This window comes from Vigna unguiculata, chromosome 4, assembly GCF_004118075.2.
Source record: "Vigna unguiculata cultivar IT97K-499-35 chromosome 4, ASM411807v1, whole genome shotgun sequence".
NCBI classification, from domain to species: Eukaryota; Viridiplantae; Streptophyta; class Magnoliopsida; order Fabales; family Fabaceae; genus Vigna; species Vigna unguiculata.
Genome location: NC_040282.1, coordinates 306,510 through 324,538, shown reverse-complemented (window position 1 = coordinate 324,538; position 18,029 = coordinate 306,510). Strand labels below are relative to the sequence as shown.

General features: G+C 32.2%; 3 protein-coding genes across 6 annotated transcripts; 2 read left to right on the top strand and 1 right to left on the bottom strand.

Moving 5' to 3' along the window:
* The first annotated feature begins 712 nt into the window (after positions 1-712).
* LOC114182031 (ATP-dependent 6-phosphofructokinase 3) lies at positions 713-4,843 on the top strand. 3 transcript variants are annotated; one of them, XM_028068774.1, is made up of 14 exons: positions 1,193-1,309; positions 1,690-1,736; positions 1,841-1,880; positions 1,958-2,034; positions 2,171-2,233; positions 2,347-2,484; positions 2,786-2,944; positions 3,017-3,070; positions 3,197-3,265; positions 3,381-3,510; positions 3,658-3,923; positions 4,043-4,091; positions 4,162-4,316; positions 4,432-4,843. In XM_028068774.1, the coding sequence occupies exons 4-14, from the start codon at positions 2,032-2,034 to the stop codon at positions 4,648-4,650; spliced, it is 1,305 nt and encodes a 434-aa protein (XP_027924575.1). In that variant the 5' UTR covers positions 1,193-1,309; positions 1,690-1,736; positions 1,841-1,880; positions 1,958-2,031; the 3' UTR covers positions 4,651-4,843. The 3 variants fall into 3 exon arrangements, with proteins under 3 accessions (XP_027924573.1, XP_027924575.1, XP_027924574.1); XM_028068772.1 differs by lacking the exon at positions 1,958-2,034 and having other exon boundaries at positions 713-1,309; XM_028068773.1 differs by lacking the exons at positions 1,193-1,309; positions 1,690-1,736; positions 1,841-1,880; positions 1,958-2,034 and adding an exon at positions 2,037-2,057.
* Positions 4,844-7,045: 2,202 nt separating this feature from the next.
* LOC114181325 (AP-4 complex subunit sigma) lies at positions 7,046-8,930 on the top strand. The gene is made up of 4 exons (XM_028067750.1): positions 7,046-7,262; positions 7,403-7,489; positions 8,445-8,513; positions 8,601-8,930. The coding sequence occupies exons 1-4, from the start codon at positions 7,122-7,124 to the stop codon at positions 8,733-8,735; spliced, it is 432 nt and encodes a 143-aa protein (XP_027923551.1). The 5' UTR covers positions 7,046-7,121; the 3' UTR covers positions 8,736-8,930.
* Positions 8,931-9,909: 979 nt separating this feature from the next.
* LOC114182246 (glutathione hydrolase 3) lies at positions 9,910-14,001 on the bottom strand. 2 transcript variants are annotated; one of them, XM_028069065.1, is made up of 8 exons: positions 13,725-13,949; positions 13,449-13,623; positions 12,300-12,628; positions 11,628-12,146; positions 11,172-11,410; positions 10,798-11,062; positions 10,555-10,692; positions 9,910-10,471 (listed from the first exon to the last, which is right to left on the bottom strand). In XM_028069065.1, exons 2-8 carry the CDS (start codon positions 13,573-13,575, stop codon positions 10,199-10,201), a joined length of 1,890 nt encoding a protein of 629 aa, XP_027924866.1. In that variant the 5' UTR covers positions 13,576-13,623; positions 13,725-13,949; the 3' UTR covers positions 9,910-10,198. The 2 variants fall into 2 exon arrangements, with proteins under 2 accessions (XP_027924866.1, XP_027924867.1); XM_028069066.1 differs by lacking the exon at positions 13,449-13,623 and having other exon boundaries at positions 13,725-14,001.
* Between the last annotated feature and the right edge of the window lie 4,028 nt (positions 14,002-18,029).

Below are 18,029 nucleotides of genomic sequence, written 5' to 3'. Positions count from 1 at the left end.
CTTATGAATGATACATTAGACTTTATATTTTTTTATTTTTGTGTGTGTAGTAACTCGCATTTATGTATATACTCTATTTTTATTAAGAATGTTGATGCTTTTAAAAGTTGAGAAGTAGTTTTTAATTCAAAACACAACTTCTTAAAACTAGCACTTATTCTAGGTGAATTTTGTAGAAAATAAAAAACGGACATAATTATACAAGCATTATAAGACTTTATGGAAAATTATTTGTTAAAGACATACATGTTAAATTTGGGATTTAAAAATAATAGTAAAAAAACAAATAATACGTACATTACATGATAAGAGATTTAGGTAAATGGACCAATCTTTTAACCACCCAAATGTAGAATTTGGGTGAATGTTTACAAGTCTCAACCTTTTTTAGATAATAAAAACACAAATTTTAACTACACATAATTTTCTAAAACTATCATAACTTTCTACCCACTTTCATCTGATCCCTATGTTAGCATCGATATTTGATTCTTATTGATGATAGTTTTCACATTTAATTTCCACCTACAATTCACAAAAACTAATTTAGAAACACATATTTCTCTCACATTCGAAAAAAAAAATCAAAACTTTTTTGTTAGTTATATTTCACAAAACTCCTTGGAAGAAGACAAGAGTCACGGAAAACAGAGACAGCCTCTGTTTTTGGCTAGAACAAAACAGGACTTAGAATTTAACCATGCAAGAAAAAAAGATAAAAAAAAAAAGACACAAGGAATCCGGAATCTCCAAGGTTTATTCTAGAAGAACCAAGTAGTCCACCACAGCACAGCATAGCATAGCATCACTGTGTTCCACGCCGCACCCTCAAAAAAGCTGTGGATCAAAGTCTACAACTTCAAATCCACACTCTATTCCATTTCCATCTTCAGCCACCTGTTTCTGCTTCACAAGAAAGTTCCTTTTTCACCTTTCTCTTTTTTTTTTTTTTTGTAAGCTACCATCATTGATTTCTCATATAAAAATCAAATTCCACCTTGGTGTCTGATTCCTTCGGTCAACTCCGTTTACTATAAATATGACCACTCTTTTCTTCATCTTCTTCAACTCCCATCACCACCTTTGAATGGATTCTAGTTCCGAGTTTTCAAATCACAACCAAAACCCCACCACCACCATCAAACAGAACGGTTTCCTTCATCCGAAGCTGGGTTCCGAACCTGCCAGATCGCGATCACGCGCTGCCATGGCTTCGCCTGCCAACTCCGACCCTAAGGTCGTCACCGGCGCAGCTGGTTACATCCTCGAGGATGTTCCGCATTTGACCGATTACATTCCGAATCTCCCAGTACGTCGTCGTTTTCATCGTTCTGATTTTCTCTCACGCCACCGTCCAAAGCTGTTCCTCACCTGATCAGCGATCACGTGGACCTTTTTTTTTTTTTTCTCTGTCTCACCTTTTTCCTCGAAACACTCGAATGCTTTGTCGTGTTGTATAATACAACTACTTTTTTCTTCCCTTTTCCTCCCCCTGTTTTTTCTTTTCCATCTGCCGACACCCAAATTTAATAATAATGGGGAAATTTTTTATTTTCTGGTTCGGGATCAGAAATCTGTAATTAGCTCAACAATTTTTTCTTTTGGGGTGAAGGAAAAAAAAAAAACTTTATTTTCTTTTCACTTAAATTTTTGGTGTATGATGATAACTGTGTGTTTGTGTTGTCGCAGACATACCCAAATCCTTTGCAAGACAACCCTGCTTATTCAGTTGTTAAGTAAGTGTTAATTGGTTAATTCTTCTTCTCTTGGGTTTTAATTTCCTTTACCTTGTTGCTTTGATAGGTGAAATTGAATTTATTATTTACTTGTCGTTTCGCAGGCAGTACTTTGTGCATGTTGATGACAGCGTTCCTCAAAAGGTTGGTTTCTGGTTACAATTTTGATGGTTTTAAGTAATTAGGGATGGGTTTGCAGATTAACTGATTTCTACATTAAGGTGGTGCTGCATCATCATCATCATCATCATCTCCCTTGCTTGTATGGACACCTTCAAATCCAAATTTGAATGGAATGGTAACTGCATGGGGTGAATGTTGGTGGGGTTTTATTTTATGTTTATGTTATGTTTCCATTTGCAGCTTAGACATTGTTACCTACTTACCTTAATTAACCTGTCATCTATTTTCATTTTGTTTCGACTTTTTGACAGGTCGTTGTTCACAAAGATGGTGCACGAGGGGTACATTTCAGGCGCGCTGGGCCTCGTCAAAAGGTACGTTTCCATGTGTGGGTCTGGTCGATGTTTCTATCCGAACATTGTTCGGTAAATTTGGTATGTCTGGTGTCTGACTTTTTTATTTATGGCTTCTAAAATTGGATATTCAGGTGTATTTTGAAGCAGATGAAGTTCAGGCTGCCATTGTTACTTGTGGGGGTCTGTGTCCCGGGCTCAACACTGTCATCAGGGAGTTAGTATGTGGCTTGAACCATATGTATGGCGTGAAGAGAGTTCTGGGAATAAATGTACGTGAATGTTCATGGCGTTTACTCTCTTTCTTTTTGATTATTTTTTGTTGTCGTTTTGGATTAGGGGGACAGTGGCATTAAAACTGAAAACAAGTTATGTTCTTTATTTTCTGTCGTGTTTCAGACAAGCCTTAAATGCCTGAGGTTGGTTATTAATGTACTAATTTGCGCTTGTCTAAAGAGACCAATGATTGTTGTTGGTCTGTAATAATTGTACAGGCTTTTATTTATTTCTCTCATGTTGCTATCATAGTTTCTGACTGCTATCTCTAACTAATGATATTGTTGTGATGTGAAGGGAGGATACAGGGGTTTCTATGCTCGCAACACAATCACTTTAACTCCCAAGAGTGTGAATGATATACATAAGCGTGGAGGGACTGTCCTAGGAACATCACGAGGAGGACATGACACCAAAAAGATCGTTGACAGTATTCAAGATCGAGGAATCAATCAGGTCTGCATTTCTTTCCATTGTGTAGTATCTTTTTTGTGTATGTTCATCAGATTAATATCTTTCTGAATTCAGGTTTATATCATTGGAGGAGATGGAACTCAGAAGGGTGCATCTGCAATTTTTGAGGTATCTAAAATTACTATATCAGAATTAGTGTTTAGGGATATGAACGAACATTTTAGCAAAATCATTTGGATATTCAAGATCTGTTAAACTAATTGCATTAGTAATTCAACCTGATTATCCATGCAGGAAGTCAGAAGGCGTGGTCTCAAAGTTTCAGTTGTAGGAATCCCCAAAACAATAGACAATGATATCCCGGTAAATCTTTATTTCTTCTACATTCTACCTTTATTTGGCTATAAACTCATAGTTTAAACCCCATTAGCATCATTAGTTGGTAAATTTCTTCTGCTGTCACTTTGTTGCTTAATAGGTTATTGACAAGTCCTTTGGCTTTGACACTGCTGTTGAGGAGGCTCAACGAGCTATAAATGCGGCTCATGTTGAGGCTGAAAGTGTTGAAAATGGCATAGGTGTGGTCAAGTTGATGGGTAGAAACAGCGGTAAGAACTGCTTTCGGGTTCAATTTTAATATCAATTGCCTAAGAATTATGCGAAGCTTTATACATTGTTTCTTAAGTTCTTCTATTGGCGTTGTTACTGAACCTAACTTCACTTCATACATGGTGTATTTTGGATGTATGGTGCAGGATTTATTGCAATGTATGCTACTCTTGCAAGTAGAGATGTGGATTGTTGCCTAATTCCAGAGTCACCCTTTTACCTAGAAGGTCCTGGGGGACTTTATGAATATATAGAGAAAAGACTCAAAGAAAATGGTCACATGGTTATTGTGATTGCTGAAGGTGCAGGACAAGAACTTGTTTCTGAGAGTGTGCAGTCCATGGGCACGCAGGATGCTTCTGGAAACAAGCTTCTTCAAGATGTTGGCCTATGGATATCCCAAAAGATTAGGGTTGGATAGTTATTCATTCTATGTGCATTCTATATTACTATTTGCCAATTTTTCACTACTGATAAACGTTTATAAAGATATTTTCTGTCGCTTACTTTAAGCATTTTTACACCTTGCAGGATCATTTTGCTGAACAGAAGACACTACCCATAACTCTCAAATACATAGGTTTGTAAAAGTGATTAAACTCTTGAATTTCATGAAAGGGGACTAAAGGCTTCGCTTTTCTGTTTTACAGATCCAACTTACATGATCCGAGCTATTCCAAGCAATGCTTCTGACAACGTGTATTGCACACTTCTTGCTCAAAGTGCTGTTCATGGAGCAATGGCAGGTTACACTGGCTATACTAGTGGACTTGTCAATGGAAGACAAACTTATATACCCTTCTATGTAAGTTCATCAGACATGATATTTGTTGGTTCCATAGAATATATAAGATTTATCTGTTGACATTCAACAAACCCGTTTGTGATAAAGTTTCATACTTTTTTGCTTTGTTATGCAGAGAATCACTGAGAGACAGAACCACGTAGTGATAACTGATAGAATGTGGGCTAGGCTTTTATCTTCAACAAACCAACCTAGTTTTTTGGATGTGAAGGGTGATCATGAAGAGAAGAAGGAGGAAGAATCATTGCATCAGGTAGCGGATGAACAAATTTCCAAAGTCACTTCGGGTAACCATAACAACGAAATCAGCCATGTGTATCCCGCAGCTTGCTAGATATTACTGTGATTTGTGACCCTTTGTGATGCGATATACTTAGTATATAAGAGCTATCATTTTGCCCTTGTTTGTCAATAAGATGGCTGTGGAAAACTCAGCCTTGCACCATGAAAATGCTTGTCAGAATGTTGTTGCTTTCCAATGAGATTGCTTTATCTGGAAATGAACTTTCATTGGTTTGAATTGAATATCCACAACTAGCTTTGCTCACTGTAGGCACTAGGCAAATCAAACGGGTGAAAGATGATTTTTTTAGAATTTTTAATGCAAGATTATTGATTAAATTAAACCATTTATGTCATTTGATTGGTGGCATCTAAAAGAAAGTGTAAAGGATTTGTGTGAGTGGTAGTATATGTGAATTTCCAGAACTTGCTGACCGTGTTAAAGTTGAAGTTTTAACAACTCAGGTAGTAGCAGCCAAGAAGCTCGGAAGTTTTTGACTTGTAGAAATTAGAAAACGAGTGTGATGAATGAATGTGGCACTATTATTTATAAATTATTATGAAATGAAATTTCGTGCTTGACTTAAATTCTACTATTATATGTTATCCTACTATGGAAAAATATTATATTTGGATTTGGACTTCTATTCAAAAATTAAAGTTGGTGGCTTTATTTTATTATCATTAATTAATAGCTGATATGTACTTACTTTAAATGAAAGATTTGACCTTTTTATTAAAGGTTTTTACTTTATATTTAGATTTTTTTATACTTTTAATTAAATATTTATAATTAAATTTTGTCATTAATTAAAGTGGTGTGGTTATTACTTTGAATTGTTTGTTATTCACGTCTCTAATGATTTAATTAAGATTTAAGTATCTTTTGATTAATATTTAAATTTTTTATTAAATTTGATTATTTTTAATTGAATTTCTTTTAAAAATTTTGTTATATTGATTTTATTTTATTTTTCAATTGATTTTATTGTGTATTAGAATATCTTTGATTTTATTTTTGTTCTAGTATTTAATTTATAAAATGAAATTATATTATTCTTTACAAAGATAATTAAGATGTTAGAATTTCATTTTTATTATTTATATGATAGTGATTTGTTTTAAATTATAAAATCAAACGAATTATGTTATCTAATTGATGATATAGATTCACTTAAAAAATAAAAAGATTTTAATGATAATTTTGAATAAAAACCTCACTTAAAAATATTTAAATTTGAAAAAAGAATTCAATCTTAATTAAATTGTTGCTGATAATGATTTAATACAACAGTGAAATTATCTTAGACAACAATATCTAATTAAGAAACATAAAATTTTTGATGCGCTATGATTTTTTTCTATACGGATTAATTTATAAAAAAAATAAAATTTATTCGTTATAATTAAATGATAATGGTTCCTTTATAGTTTCGTGGCACATACAAAAAATAACTTTTTAAAATTCTTTCCAGATTTTGAAATGTATTAAAAAGTTTGGCATCTGTGTTATTAATTAAAATTTTCTAAAATTATAAGTAGAATTTAATAAATAATAAAAATGAATGACAAAAAGTTATAATTCAAATTTTAATCAATAAGTAATTGGTTTTTTAGAAGCTTGTTGGTATGTCTATTGTTACATTATTAAAATTAGTTTTCTTGCTGATAAAAAAAATAAAAAATAATTAGTTTTCTGTTGCTTGGGTCCATTCATTGCCACCATACATATCTATTTAACAGTTTTCTCTCATAGAAATGTTACAGCTTACTCCGTTCGAAGACAAAAAAATAAAAATAATATATATTTTAGAATGACTTATAAATTGTCTTTTTGTTTTAGAAAATATACAATGTAATTCTATAGCACTCTATGGAGCCGCTTATTTAATTTGAATAAAAGTTCATCTAAAATTTTATACGAAAAAATGTAGATTTAAAATCGACATTAATTATTCAACTTTATTTTGTTAAAAATAGGACGAAAAATATCCAAATAAATTGTACCATTTTTTAAATCGCATTCATTAATAATAATGTCGTTCATATAATTCTTCACTCGTAACACTATTTTTATTTAATTTTTATTATTTCAGTCTTTGAATTTTAAAGACAATATAATTTAATCCGATCTTGTTTTATTTATTCTATTTTGATCAAACTAAACTCTAAACCTATCATTTTTTTTTTATTTAATATAACGTAAAATGACTAGTTGATGAAATGCAAAAAATTAAATAAATATTCCCAGAATTATTTCTTTATTAGAAAAAATACATTTTTTAAGTTGTAGTAAAATTAAAAAATAAATAAAAAGTGAAAAGAGAAGAAAACCGTGAATTAGAAATTAAAACTTCCAAAAATTGAATTAATTAAGAAAAATCAACAACTAAATCAAATAAGTCGAAATTATTATTTTTTGGAACATTAAAAGAAAAAGACACGTAAGTGTTGAAAGAAAGAAAGAATAAGGTGTTGTTTGTTGAGATTGGGAGACTTGGATTGAATTAGGGCATAATCAGAATGGGGATCCGATTCGTGTTGATGGTGAACAAGCAAGGCCAAACGCGCCTTGCTCAGTACTACGAATACCTCACTCTCGAAGAGCGTCGAGCCCTAGAAGGTGAAATCGTTCGCAAATGTCTCGCTCGCAACGAACAACAGGTTCTTCAATCTTCATTTAGATCCACAATTCAACTATTCAGATCCGTTTCATGTATTGCGCATTCGCTTTATGCGATTCAACTTTCTGATTTCGAATTCTCACTCTTAAATTGTTTTTCGTCGTCTTTGATGACGGACAGTGTTCCTTTGTCGAGCATCGCAACTACAAAATAGTGTACAGGCGCTACGCCTCCTTGTTTTTCCTCGTTGGAGTCGACGATGACGAGGTAAATTAATAAATTCCTTTCTCTAAGCCTTTTTTCATCGAAAGACAGTGGAATTTGAAGTTCGTGTGATAACTAAGCAGTTAAATGTCTTCTTTACATAAATTAAGTCTGTGAATTTGAGAGGATATCTCAGTTTGGTGTAAAATGTAATGTTAGAGTGGCGAGTGTTAGTGAAGAAATCTCGAATTGATTTAACATAAATGATAGATGTTGTGCTTTAAGGTGTTGATGTGATGTGGCGTCAATTTCACCTGTGATTTGTTCATGACATGTTGAATGATATTTCCTAAGTACTTTACTTGCTCGTAGTCCATAACAGTGATCAACCTGAGTATATTGATCTGGTATGCATCTTTAACGGAACTATGTGAATATCACTTGGATTTAGTTCCTCTAAAGCGAGTTAAGGCTGAAACAAGTAGTAATCATTGTCGTTGATGAGAAATTTGACTAACACATTTATGATTTGTTGTGCATGTAAATGTTTTTCTTTGGCTGGATGATTATGCATGTACTGTAAAGTTGACCATTAGTTTTGTCATCAATGACTAGGATTTAGTTTCTGTGAAGGGATTTTCTTGTACATTAAAAAATGATTTTCTTATACCGTTATTTTCTCATATATTGGCTTTAACTCCTCTCAGGTGAGTAAGGATAGAATACGTTGTTGATGAGAAAATCAATGGTTGACGTTACATGTTATTCTTAGTTTCTTATGCATGTGTATGTAATATGTAATATAGGCTGTTGACGTTTTTATCCATGTCTGGAATTACTTACTTTATCTTCTATAGTGAGTTGTTTATGTTTAGAAGGGTCGGATCCATGTCACTTTTGTGTAAACCTTGGGAAATATTTAGAATCTTCATGACTCCATGTCACTTTTGTGTAAACCTTGGGAAATATTTAGAATCTTCATGACTTCTTATTCTACCTTCTGCCGATAATGTTGCAGAATGAGTTGGCTATTTTGGAATTTATACACCTCTTGGTTGAAACCATGGATCGTCATTTTGGCAATGTGGTATGTCTCGCTTTACAAACTGTTCTTCCCTGTTTTGAAGGTAGATTCCAATAACTTTGCTTATTTCTCGTTCACATTTACTTGCAGTGCGAGCTAGATATTATGTTCCATTTAGAAAAGGCGCATTTTATGTTGGAGGAAATGGTTATGAATGGTTGTATTGTGGAGACAAACAAATCAAATATTCTGACTCCAATTCAGCTGATGGATAAAACATCTTGAAGGAGAAAAAAAGAAAGATGCCCGGTTTTTGATGTATGAATATCGTTCTGTGTACAATAGACAAGATAATCTACAATTTTCAGTATGAATGAAAATTTGTGTGTAACTTTTTATCTTGTTTTCCTCACATCCCTTGTATGAATGACTATGAACTTGTTTGTTTTTCAAATGGCACTTGGCATTAGAAAAATACCTCGATAATGGAAATTATAAATTTCAAATCAAAATTGCACCTTGACCATACCGACCAGTTGAGGTGTAGTTATGTGACATACACAATAAATTTTCGAGCCAGATGTAGGAGTCTAAAGATTATCTACTTTATTCTAGGGTTAAATGCATGAACGTGGCTTTGAAATGGACTTTTCCTATAGTTGAATATGAAAGGCCCGGGCTACTAAATGCAGAATTCATGACAATCGTTCAGAGTACCCATCTGAAGGGGGAGCTACGCTGTAATGTTTTATAAGGGGTAATGTAAAAAAGGTTTCGGGATAGTATTTTTAAATAATTAAAAGATGATGAGTGTATAGAAAGTGTTCTTATAAATTTCACGAAATCTGAAGAGTGATGACGATATAAGTGGAGAATTAAACCTAACATGTCTCTGCATCTAAATCAAATGATATGAGGAGTTGGTAGTAGTCATTTATGTTTTGATTGGTAGATAGGACAGAAATGGGAAGATGTAAATAAAATTAATGAGTGAAAATAAGTCAAAAATAAAGTAGAAAGAAGAAAATGAAGATATTTAGTTAAACAAAAATAGAAAAAAAAAACGAACATAAAAAAGAAAAAGATGAATAAAAATAAACTAGAAATCGTGAGTTTTATTAATTAAAAAGTTGATTCTTTTATATATTATACTAAACACCCACCAACTTATTTCATTTACTCAAATGTTTTCAACTTATTTCATTTTATATATTATACCAAACACAAATATAACTGTTGTTTCATCTCAATGTAGTCAAACGCATTTCAGTTTTGGTTCATAAATTATGTGAGAACTAATATTCAAACACATTAATTGTATTTTATGTGTATTTATAAACACCACAAGCATTTGTTGCAGTATGTGGTGTAGTTGCAGTGAGGTTGTGATTAGTGTTGGTTTTCTTCTAATGAACTTCAGCTGGGACGTGTGAAAGTTATCTTTAGCTAATACCAACCCTTTACAATAAAAGAAGTCGTGAAAGTTTTCTCACAAATATTCAATAGTTCTCTATTTACAAAATAGAACACACACACTATAGTATGGTTATTTACAGGCACCATTCCTCCTTTAAACTCTCTCTGTGCAGAATAACAAACGACAAACGATAACGATGGTAGCAAAACAGAATGATGAACTAAACAATTTTTTTTCTGTCAGGCATGGTATAGATTCATGCCTAAAAAATATGTATTTTGTTCTGAAATGTCCGTGTTGTACAATTTTGATGCTGAATTGATCGATAGAACTAAACAGCAGCTGGACATCCACCCTTTCTAGGATCACTTACAGCAATAAGAGTACCATGCTTTGATTGTAAGTTGATGTTTTTACCAATTTTCCTGTTCATGTCAGCTGCAGTTTCCGGATTTTGGACAACAAGTTGAGTGACAGCTAAAGCTTCACACTCCCTCAGTATATGACCTCTTTCTTCTAGGAAAATCCTTGTTTCTTTCGAAAGTTGAATGTGATCACCGTTCAGTGCAGTCAAATTCTCATAACTAACTACATTTGGTACTAGCTGCATGAGATAAAGATCCAAATCAGATCCAAGTTTGGAGCATAAAACATCACGGAATTATCTAAATAAAGATTAGTTACTACCTTGTGATAGATCCTCGGGCTCAGAACTGCATCCAAGGGTTTCATTCCCAAGATGAAATGATTAACAAAGACTTGAATCACTGCTGGAGCAATGTTCATTCCACCGCTCCCTCCAAGTACTCCAACCAACTCGTTATTCTGCAAGAGGAATGTTCATGTGTAAGAATCCTTACTCTCCAAATCTAATAAGGTTATTGCTTTTATCTTGGTTAGAATTCACATTCTGCAAATTGCAAGCAATACCTTTGTGACTATAAGAGGAGTCATGGAAGACAATGGTCTTTTGTTTGGTTCGATAAAATTTGCTGGAGCTGGAGGCAGTTTATCAGGGGATATTTCAGTGGGTGCAGAGAAGTCATCCATCTCATTGTTCACCAAAATACCAGTAGAAGTAGAACGAAACCCAGCTCCAAAATGATAGTTTACAGTTGATGTTAGTGACACAGCATTTCTATCAGCATCAACGACACACAAATGGCTTGTTCCATGATCTCTCAGTTGACTCCACCTGCCCAACATGGTTATGAATAATAATTTTTTGTCAACAACTTAGTGATTTTTCAACAGATCTTGCAGAAGGAAATGGTTTCATTCAAATTTCCAGTAGTAGATCGCACCTGTTCATGTAGTACTCTGGAGGGAAAGTAGTGTTATCAAATATCAGTTGCTGAATTTCTTTTGCAAAAGATGGAGAAAGCATTTTGGATATGGTATCATCAATGTTTTCAACAAAGTTAGGGTCACCCAAGTTCATTCGAACAGCAAACATGAATCTCAGAGCTTCTATCAGACGATGTAGACCAAGATTTCCCCTTGCAGCATCAGGATCTCCGTAACTGTCCAAGATGTTCAGAACCTGTTCACAAACAATGAAGAAAACATACTTAATGCAACAATTGTTGATACTAAATGTTGCAGAATTCTGCATTGGTATTAAATGTTGCTCCCCGGGTTTTGCTTTATTGGAATATAAAATTCATTTGTCAATAGACTAATGAAACTAAAGAAAAAAGATGTCTGAATATCTAACATGGAAGTAGCATGCAGAAAAGAGGAGAGAGGAATGTACAAACCAGTGAAAGAGCAAGTGTTCCAGATGAAGGAGGTGGCATTCCATATATGGTGTATCCCATCACATTCAGAGTCATTGCATCTTCTATTTCCAACTTGTAATTGCGCAAATCTTCCATTGTTAAAATGCCACCAGCCTCTTTCACATCCTTCACTAACTTTTCAGCAATGGTGCCATTGTAGAAAGCTTGTGGTCCTTGCTCTGCCACTACCTCCAAGGTGCGACCGAGTTCCTCATTTTTACACACATCCCCTGCTTTCAGCAAAGTCCCTTCGGGTGCATATAGCTTTCTTAACCCAGGATCATCCAATATCTTTTTCGCTTCTTTAACTATGAAACCTCCAAGAGCAGGAGACACTACAAAACCTCTTTTAGCAAGTTCTATAGCTGGTTGGAATAAGGTCTTCCATGGAAATCGTCCATGCTTCGACCAAGCTGCATGAAGGCCAGCCAATTCACCCGGAATTCCCATTGACAATACACCTAAGCTCTTATCCTTCAGATTTTTCTCATACATATTCTGTTTTTCGACCACACAAGCATAAGTTACACTATAGTGAACTTTGAAGAAATTTTGAACATACTACAAGTAAAATGTAAATTTTGTCCTTTGATATGTCAAGCATGAGGTTCAACAACTTCAATGGTTTAGCAGAAAGAGTGAACTTCAAACCTGTGAAGCAGCTGCAGGAGCAGTTTCTCTCATGTCGAAAGCCTGCGTTGGGGAGGTTGAAGAAGATCGAACAACCATGAAACCGCCACCCCCTATACCACTTGATACTGAGAGAACAACACCAATGCATAATGCAGCCGCCACTGCAGCATCCACCGCATGTCCACCCTGCTTAATCAATGAAACACCAATTGCAGAACATCGAGCATCATCAGTTGCAACAACTCCCACATCTGATTCTACAATATCTTCATCACTGCTTGTCATGTATTTTTCTGCTCCTGATAGTATTCCATAACTGGTGTTGTCTTTCACTGCTACTCCAACAACTGGAAAAAAAAAAAAAATTGTGCTGAGCATTACTAGATTTGGTTCATCAATATCATAATCTAATCGTGTTACTGTGAAGCTGATGTCTCGGATTACACATTTTTCCAGATTCTATACTACATTCTATGTTTCTAATTTTTTAGGTACCAAAAAGTTAGTCTTTTTCCAACTAAATGTTTAGTTTACACCATCTTCATCGAGAAAAATAGGAGACTGGGCTATTTTTTTCATCTTTTTTGCCTTTGCAAACTCAGTCTTGGTGGTTCCAAACTTCTTGGAATCTCAACCGATTACAACTATATTAGATTCAACTTTCAAAATAATTATTACAATTATCTATATGCATATATAATATAATAATTCATGAGTTTCGTCCTGAACTAGGACACTGCAGCAAATTACTGACAAATGCAGCATGTGCAGTCACAGAGCGCAAATAATTTTGCTAACGTCGGTGAGCGCAGAAATCTCAATTACAGACCCAAGAGCAGAAGTAGGAATTACCTTTTAGGGTGATGATCAATTTAAAATATCATTGAGAAAGAACAATTAAATTCTGATATTTATGATATAGGTAAAAACTTCAATATATTTTTCAGAACAAATAATAAAAAGGACGTCCTTTATTCGCAGAAAACGATGAAAAAGATTACCCAATAAGTAGTTTATCATTCACTATCAATAAAATAATCCTACATTTTTTTTTATAGATGTTGAACTTCAAAACGTGATGATCATAACATTAAGAACCTTGTTGCAGAACTTGTGCATTAACTCTTTGCTTTTTACCCAAAATCAATCATTTGAAAACTCATTTACCTAATAGTTCATCCCAAACAAAATGCTGTCTTTTGACTTTCCCTGGCATGAACACAGTGAACACTGAAGGGAGATGCAAGAGAGTGACTCTATATTTTGATTCTAAGCTCAATCCAGTCTCTGACATGGAAGAACTTCTTTAACAAACATCCAATTCACCCACTTAAAACATCATCTTCACGTAATTCACAGTTGACAAAAAACAATTCTTCAAAATCCCATGAACAAAAGTATAAAAAACTCTCAAGTGAATGAACCAGAAAGAGAACCACTTACTCGTGGCAGCTACGAAGACGCAGAAGATGATTTTGACCCATTTGAGTCTGTGTGGCAAAACTTGGGATTGCAATAACAAAGGAGAATCCATGATGGTGTGTAGTGAGTGTTCGACACAAGGTTCGTTCAGAACGAAGATATTTGTAAAGAAAAGTTAATGATGAAGATGATACCGATGGTGATGCTGATGTTTGGGATCCACCGGAAACCAAGTTCGGTTGGTTCAGTGTGGCTGATGAATGTGACAACCACATCACAAGAATTAGAAGCATATCCAGTAATATATATGCTATACGCTATGATTACAATTAACTAATTAATTAATCTGCACCAACTACATTAGCCAATTAAAAAAAAAAACCTCGTGCCATTTTCATTAACTAAAGAATTAGTTATTAAACAACATTTGTTTGTGTTCGATATCAAAATGTTTTGAAAACAACATTAATTATGACATGCCGAGAATCACATTGGGTTCGGAATAATAATTGCTGGATTCAGTAGATGTTCAGTGAAAGAGACTAAAAAAGGAAAGAAGAACTTTTGTGGTAATGAGAATGGATTTTCTTCAAACACGCATGGTACATGGACATATAAATGAGGATTTCAGTATTTAATTATTAGATTTTTATTTCAACTCATAAATTATTCGTCAATTAACAATTGCGTGAAAGCAACAAATTCCATTATTCAAATGACTAGTTGTTGTGTTTGGAAATTCTTGTAAGCTTGTACTATTGACAGGTATTTTTTTTTTTTATAAAAGTAGAGAAATGGATAGATTTTAAAAATGGATTAACTATCTTTTTTGGTCTTTTAATTATCGGTAAAAATTAAAATTAGTTTTTTTTAAAAATTTTAGATTAATTTAGTTTCTGGTTTTTATAAATATGTGGTTTAGTCTTTTAAATCAAACATTTTTATATTTATTTAATGTTAATATCGAAACGAACGTGTATCCAATCGTCTAAATATATAAATAAATTAAAATATTATAATAAAATATGTTTAAAATATCAAATAATTTGAATAAAATTTAGTTAAAAAAATTAAATTCACTTATTTACAAAACAATATTAATTCAAGATTTTCAAGAAATAATAATTCTAATTTTAACTCAAAGTTAAAGTATAAAAAATATATTTAATTTATAAAAGTTAGTGAACATGAATATCACATTCTAATTACACGTGTTATCAGGGGGAGAGTTTAAAATACTGAAACATGTTTATTTTTTTCTATTTTTTAAGATAAACTTCATGTTTTAAAATAAAGTTTCAACTTTTAAAAGTGATGCATTTTAAACCAAACTTTTAATTATTTTTCTAAGAAAAAGTAGCATTAACAGTGCATCTAACAAAACTTTGAGATGTGACGGTTTTCTAAGTGTTTAAGTAAGTTCAACGGATGACATATGCTAGGTAGATTTTAATTGTGTTCATCTTTTATTTTTTTTTCAAAAGTGAAAATTTATAGTAGATATCAAATTTTAATTTATTTTTCTCCACATATCTATATATTAAATAATCTATTATAAATATAAAATCAAAGAGAACATTAAATAATATATAACATTGTCTGTGTCCCCACACATAGAAACCCTTTATGAACATTAATAATAAGAAACCAAAGAAAAATTGTCGTGTGCAACTTAATTTCTTCAACTACCATAATGTATTTACCCCTTATTTTGCTCAGAATTCATAAATAAAAATGGCATCTATCTAATGCATTTTTGGTAGAAAAGTCAAAATTCATATCTGCATTTATCCTCATCATCATCAACTTGAATAACTCTTTATTCATAGTTTTTACATAGAATTGGAATTAGAGGAGATTATTCTTTTTATAAATGTTCATAAGTAATGTCTAATTCAACATGCATTAAATCAAAGTAATTAAGAAAAAATAATAATTAGTTTACATATACATGTGATGTAAAAATGAAGAAAAATTAAATGAGAAAGAGAGTATAATATATTATTGAGATTAAGAAATGTTATCACTTTTTTTTTTATTTCTTCACAAAAATGTTTAACCATATTTAGAAAAGAACGGAGAAGTGTTTTGGTGGAACATAATTTTTCTATTCTTTCTTAACACCCTCATAAAATCAAATAAGTTTTTAATATCTTAATTCGTCTCAGATTGAATAGAAAAAATGTATATTGCGGTAACGATTTGTTGGCAAGTTTTGAGCATAATTAAAACATAAAAATATATAAAAAGAAGAAATTTCAATTAAAATAGATTAAATGGATAAAAGAATATGCATCTTAAAATTAGTGGAATAGAAATGATAATTATTCCGAAAGATTCAAAATAAACTTTATTTATTTTTAGAATATCTGAAACTTTTTTTTTTCCAATAATTTGAATGCATTACTTTTGAGATAACCTTTTCGGGGGACCCACCAATAAGAATGTCATATGGTGTCCCCATGTGCAACATAACACACATGTCTCCCTTTAATTATTAATCCTGATTTTTATTTTTTTATTATATTTTTATTTCATTCTGTAGATTTTGAATTTTTTAACTCTTGTCTTTATTTTACATGCTTATATTTATGTTTTTTATATTTTAATTATCTGAATTGTTTCTTAATAGTAATCTAATTGAGCAAAAAGATTGAAGTGAAGTCCCAAAAAGTTGCATTGAAAGCTTTAGTTTATCCTCACAGCATCTTATCCATTCTTAGCTTTAGTAATATCAACAAATTGTCACATCTTAGTGCTTGTTGTTGTCCTTACAACGTTCACCTATCATGTCATTTCATTATACCAATAATGTCAAAAACAAAACGTAGTTTAGTTCGTAATGTTAAAGGTAGAAAAAAAATTGTGAATTTTAAATCATAATAATTTAAATTTATATTACTTTAAGTTCGATCTCTTTAATTGGATTTAGATAAATTATTTTTTCAATTTTGAAATTTTAAAATTTTAAAATTAAGTTTTCTTTAAATTGACCTAAAGCGAAGTAAAACCAGGTTAATGAAAGTCGATCTGGATCTAAGGTCGAACATTGAGTTAAAGGTTAATCTGAGTCGATGTAAAATAAATGTCTAGTCAAATTAGATTAGGTAGAGTCAAGTCTATTGAGTTGGTCTAAGCTGTAGGGTCAACTTGAGTCAAATAATCGAGCCTAGTCAGTTTTGGTCAAAAGTTAAGAGACTACAAGAATCACTAATTAAAGCTAGCTAATTTGGGTCGACAATCAAACTGAGTTGTCCTGACAAAATTCGAATTGAGTTGTCCTTATTAAAGGTTGAGTCAAGTAAGTTTGGGCTAAAGACTGCGTTAAGTGAGCTTAAGGTGAAGGTCGAGTTGAGACATCTCAAATCAAAAAATATAGACAAGTCAATTGATATGAAGGTTGGGATGAGTTGTCTCATATCACGAAGAATAGAAACTAGTTTGTATGGACTAAAAGTTGAGTCAAGTCAGTCAAAATCGAAAGTTAAGTTGAATCATTCCGAACTAAAACTAATCCGAATGGAGTTGACAAAAGATCAAATCTAATCAATTGCGATCGAAAAATCAAACTGAATCTTTTCGTACTAAAGGTTAAGTCAAAAGTTGAATCTAATATTTTCATACTAAAGGTTAAGTCAAAAATTGAATTTAATAGAAAATTTATTTTAAAATAACACTTTAATATTTTAATATGGTGTAGAAAAATATTATTTTGTAAAAGATTCACATAGTTTTTCTTTTTTAAAATCATTGTAGTAATTAGGAATGTTTAATAGTTTAACTACCGTATAAAATTAAAGGATTTTGTTTAAAACACTTGAGACACAGTTTTGTTTAAATTGTGGGGTTAAAAAAAATGTTTTCTTGGAATTGGGAATTATAAACGTGTCAAAATAAAAGAAATATAAAGAAAGTATTGGGTTGATAGTCATATTGTGTTGTTTGTTGCACCTCATCATTACCATTTACACCCATACTAAAAGTAAGATTAAAACTATACTTTTTTGTTTGGGGTCATCCTCCATCATCGTTGTCATTACATTACACCACATTATTACTATTATTGAGCAAGGATCACTCACATTTTCCAACAACTTTTCTTTCTTTTCTTTTTCCAAAATTATTAGACCACCTTTGGAACTATTCTACTATTTTCTTTAACATAATGACTAATTTGGATAAAGTTTTGGACTGTGCAATTTGTGTATTTCATAATCCTGAAATGAGAGGAGTAGGCATAAGAAAAACAAACCCCAAAGCATGAAAAGTGATAAGAGAGTCCAAATTCTTTACCGATTCTTTTGGTATTATTATTTGTTGAGTATT

Bases quoted from the DNA above. Each gene is read 5' to 3' on its own strand.
- LOC114182031 (XM_028068772.1), top strand. From the start codon at position 1,088: ATGGATTCTAGTTCCGAGTTTTCAAATCACAACCAAAACCCCACCACC. The intron at 1,737-1,840 runs GTAAGTGTTAAT...GTCGTTTCGCAG, and splicing joins CCTGCTTATTCAGTTGTTAA to GCAGTACTTTGTGCATGTTG. The intron at 3,071-3,196 runs GTATCTAAAATT...TTATCCATGCAG, and splicing joins GTGCATCTGCAATTTTTGAG to GAAGTCAGAAGGCGTGGTCT.
- LOC114181325 (XM_028067750.1), top strand. From the start codon at position 7,122: ATGGGGATCCGATTCGTGTTGATGGTGAACAAGCAAGGCCAAACGCGC. The intron at 7,263-7,402 runs GTTCTTCAATCT...GATGACGGACAG, and splicing joins TCGCTCGCAACGAACAACAG to TGTTCCTTTGTCGAGCATCG. The intron at 8,514-8,600 runs GTATGTCTCGCT...ATTTACTTGCAG, and splicing joins ATCGTCATTTTGGCAATGTG to TGCGAGCTAGATATTATGTT.
- LOC114182246 (XM_028069065.1), bottom strand. From the start codon at position 13,575: ATGTCAGAGACTGGATTGAGCTTAGAATCAAAATATAGAGTCACTCTC. The intron at 12,147-12,299 runs GTTTGAAGTTCA...GTCGAAAAACAG, and splicing joins CTCCTGCAGCTGCTTCACAG to AATATGTATGAGAAAAATCT. The intron at 10,693-10,797 runs GTATTGCTTGCA...TTCCTCTTGCAG, and splicing joins CTCCTCTTATAGTCACAAAG to AATAACGAGTTGGTTGGAGT.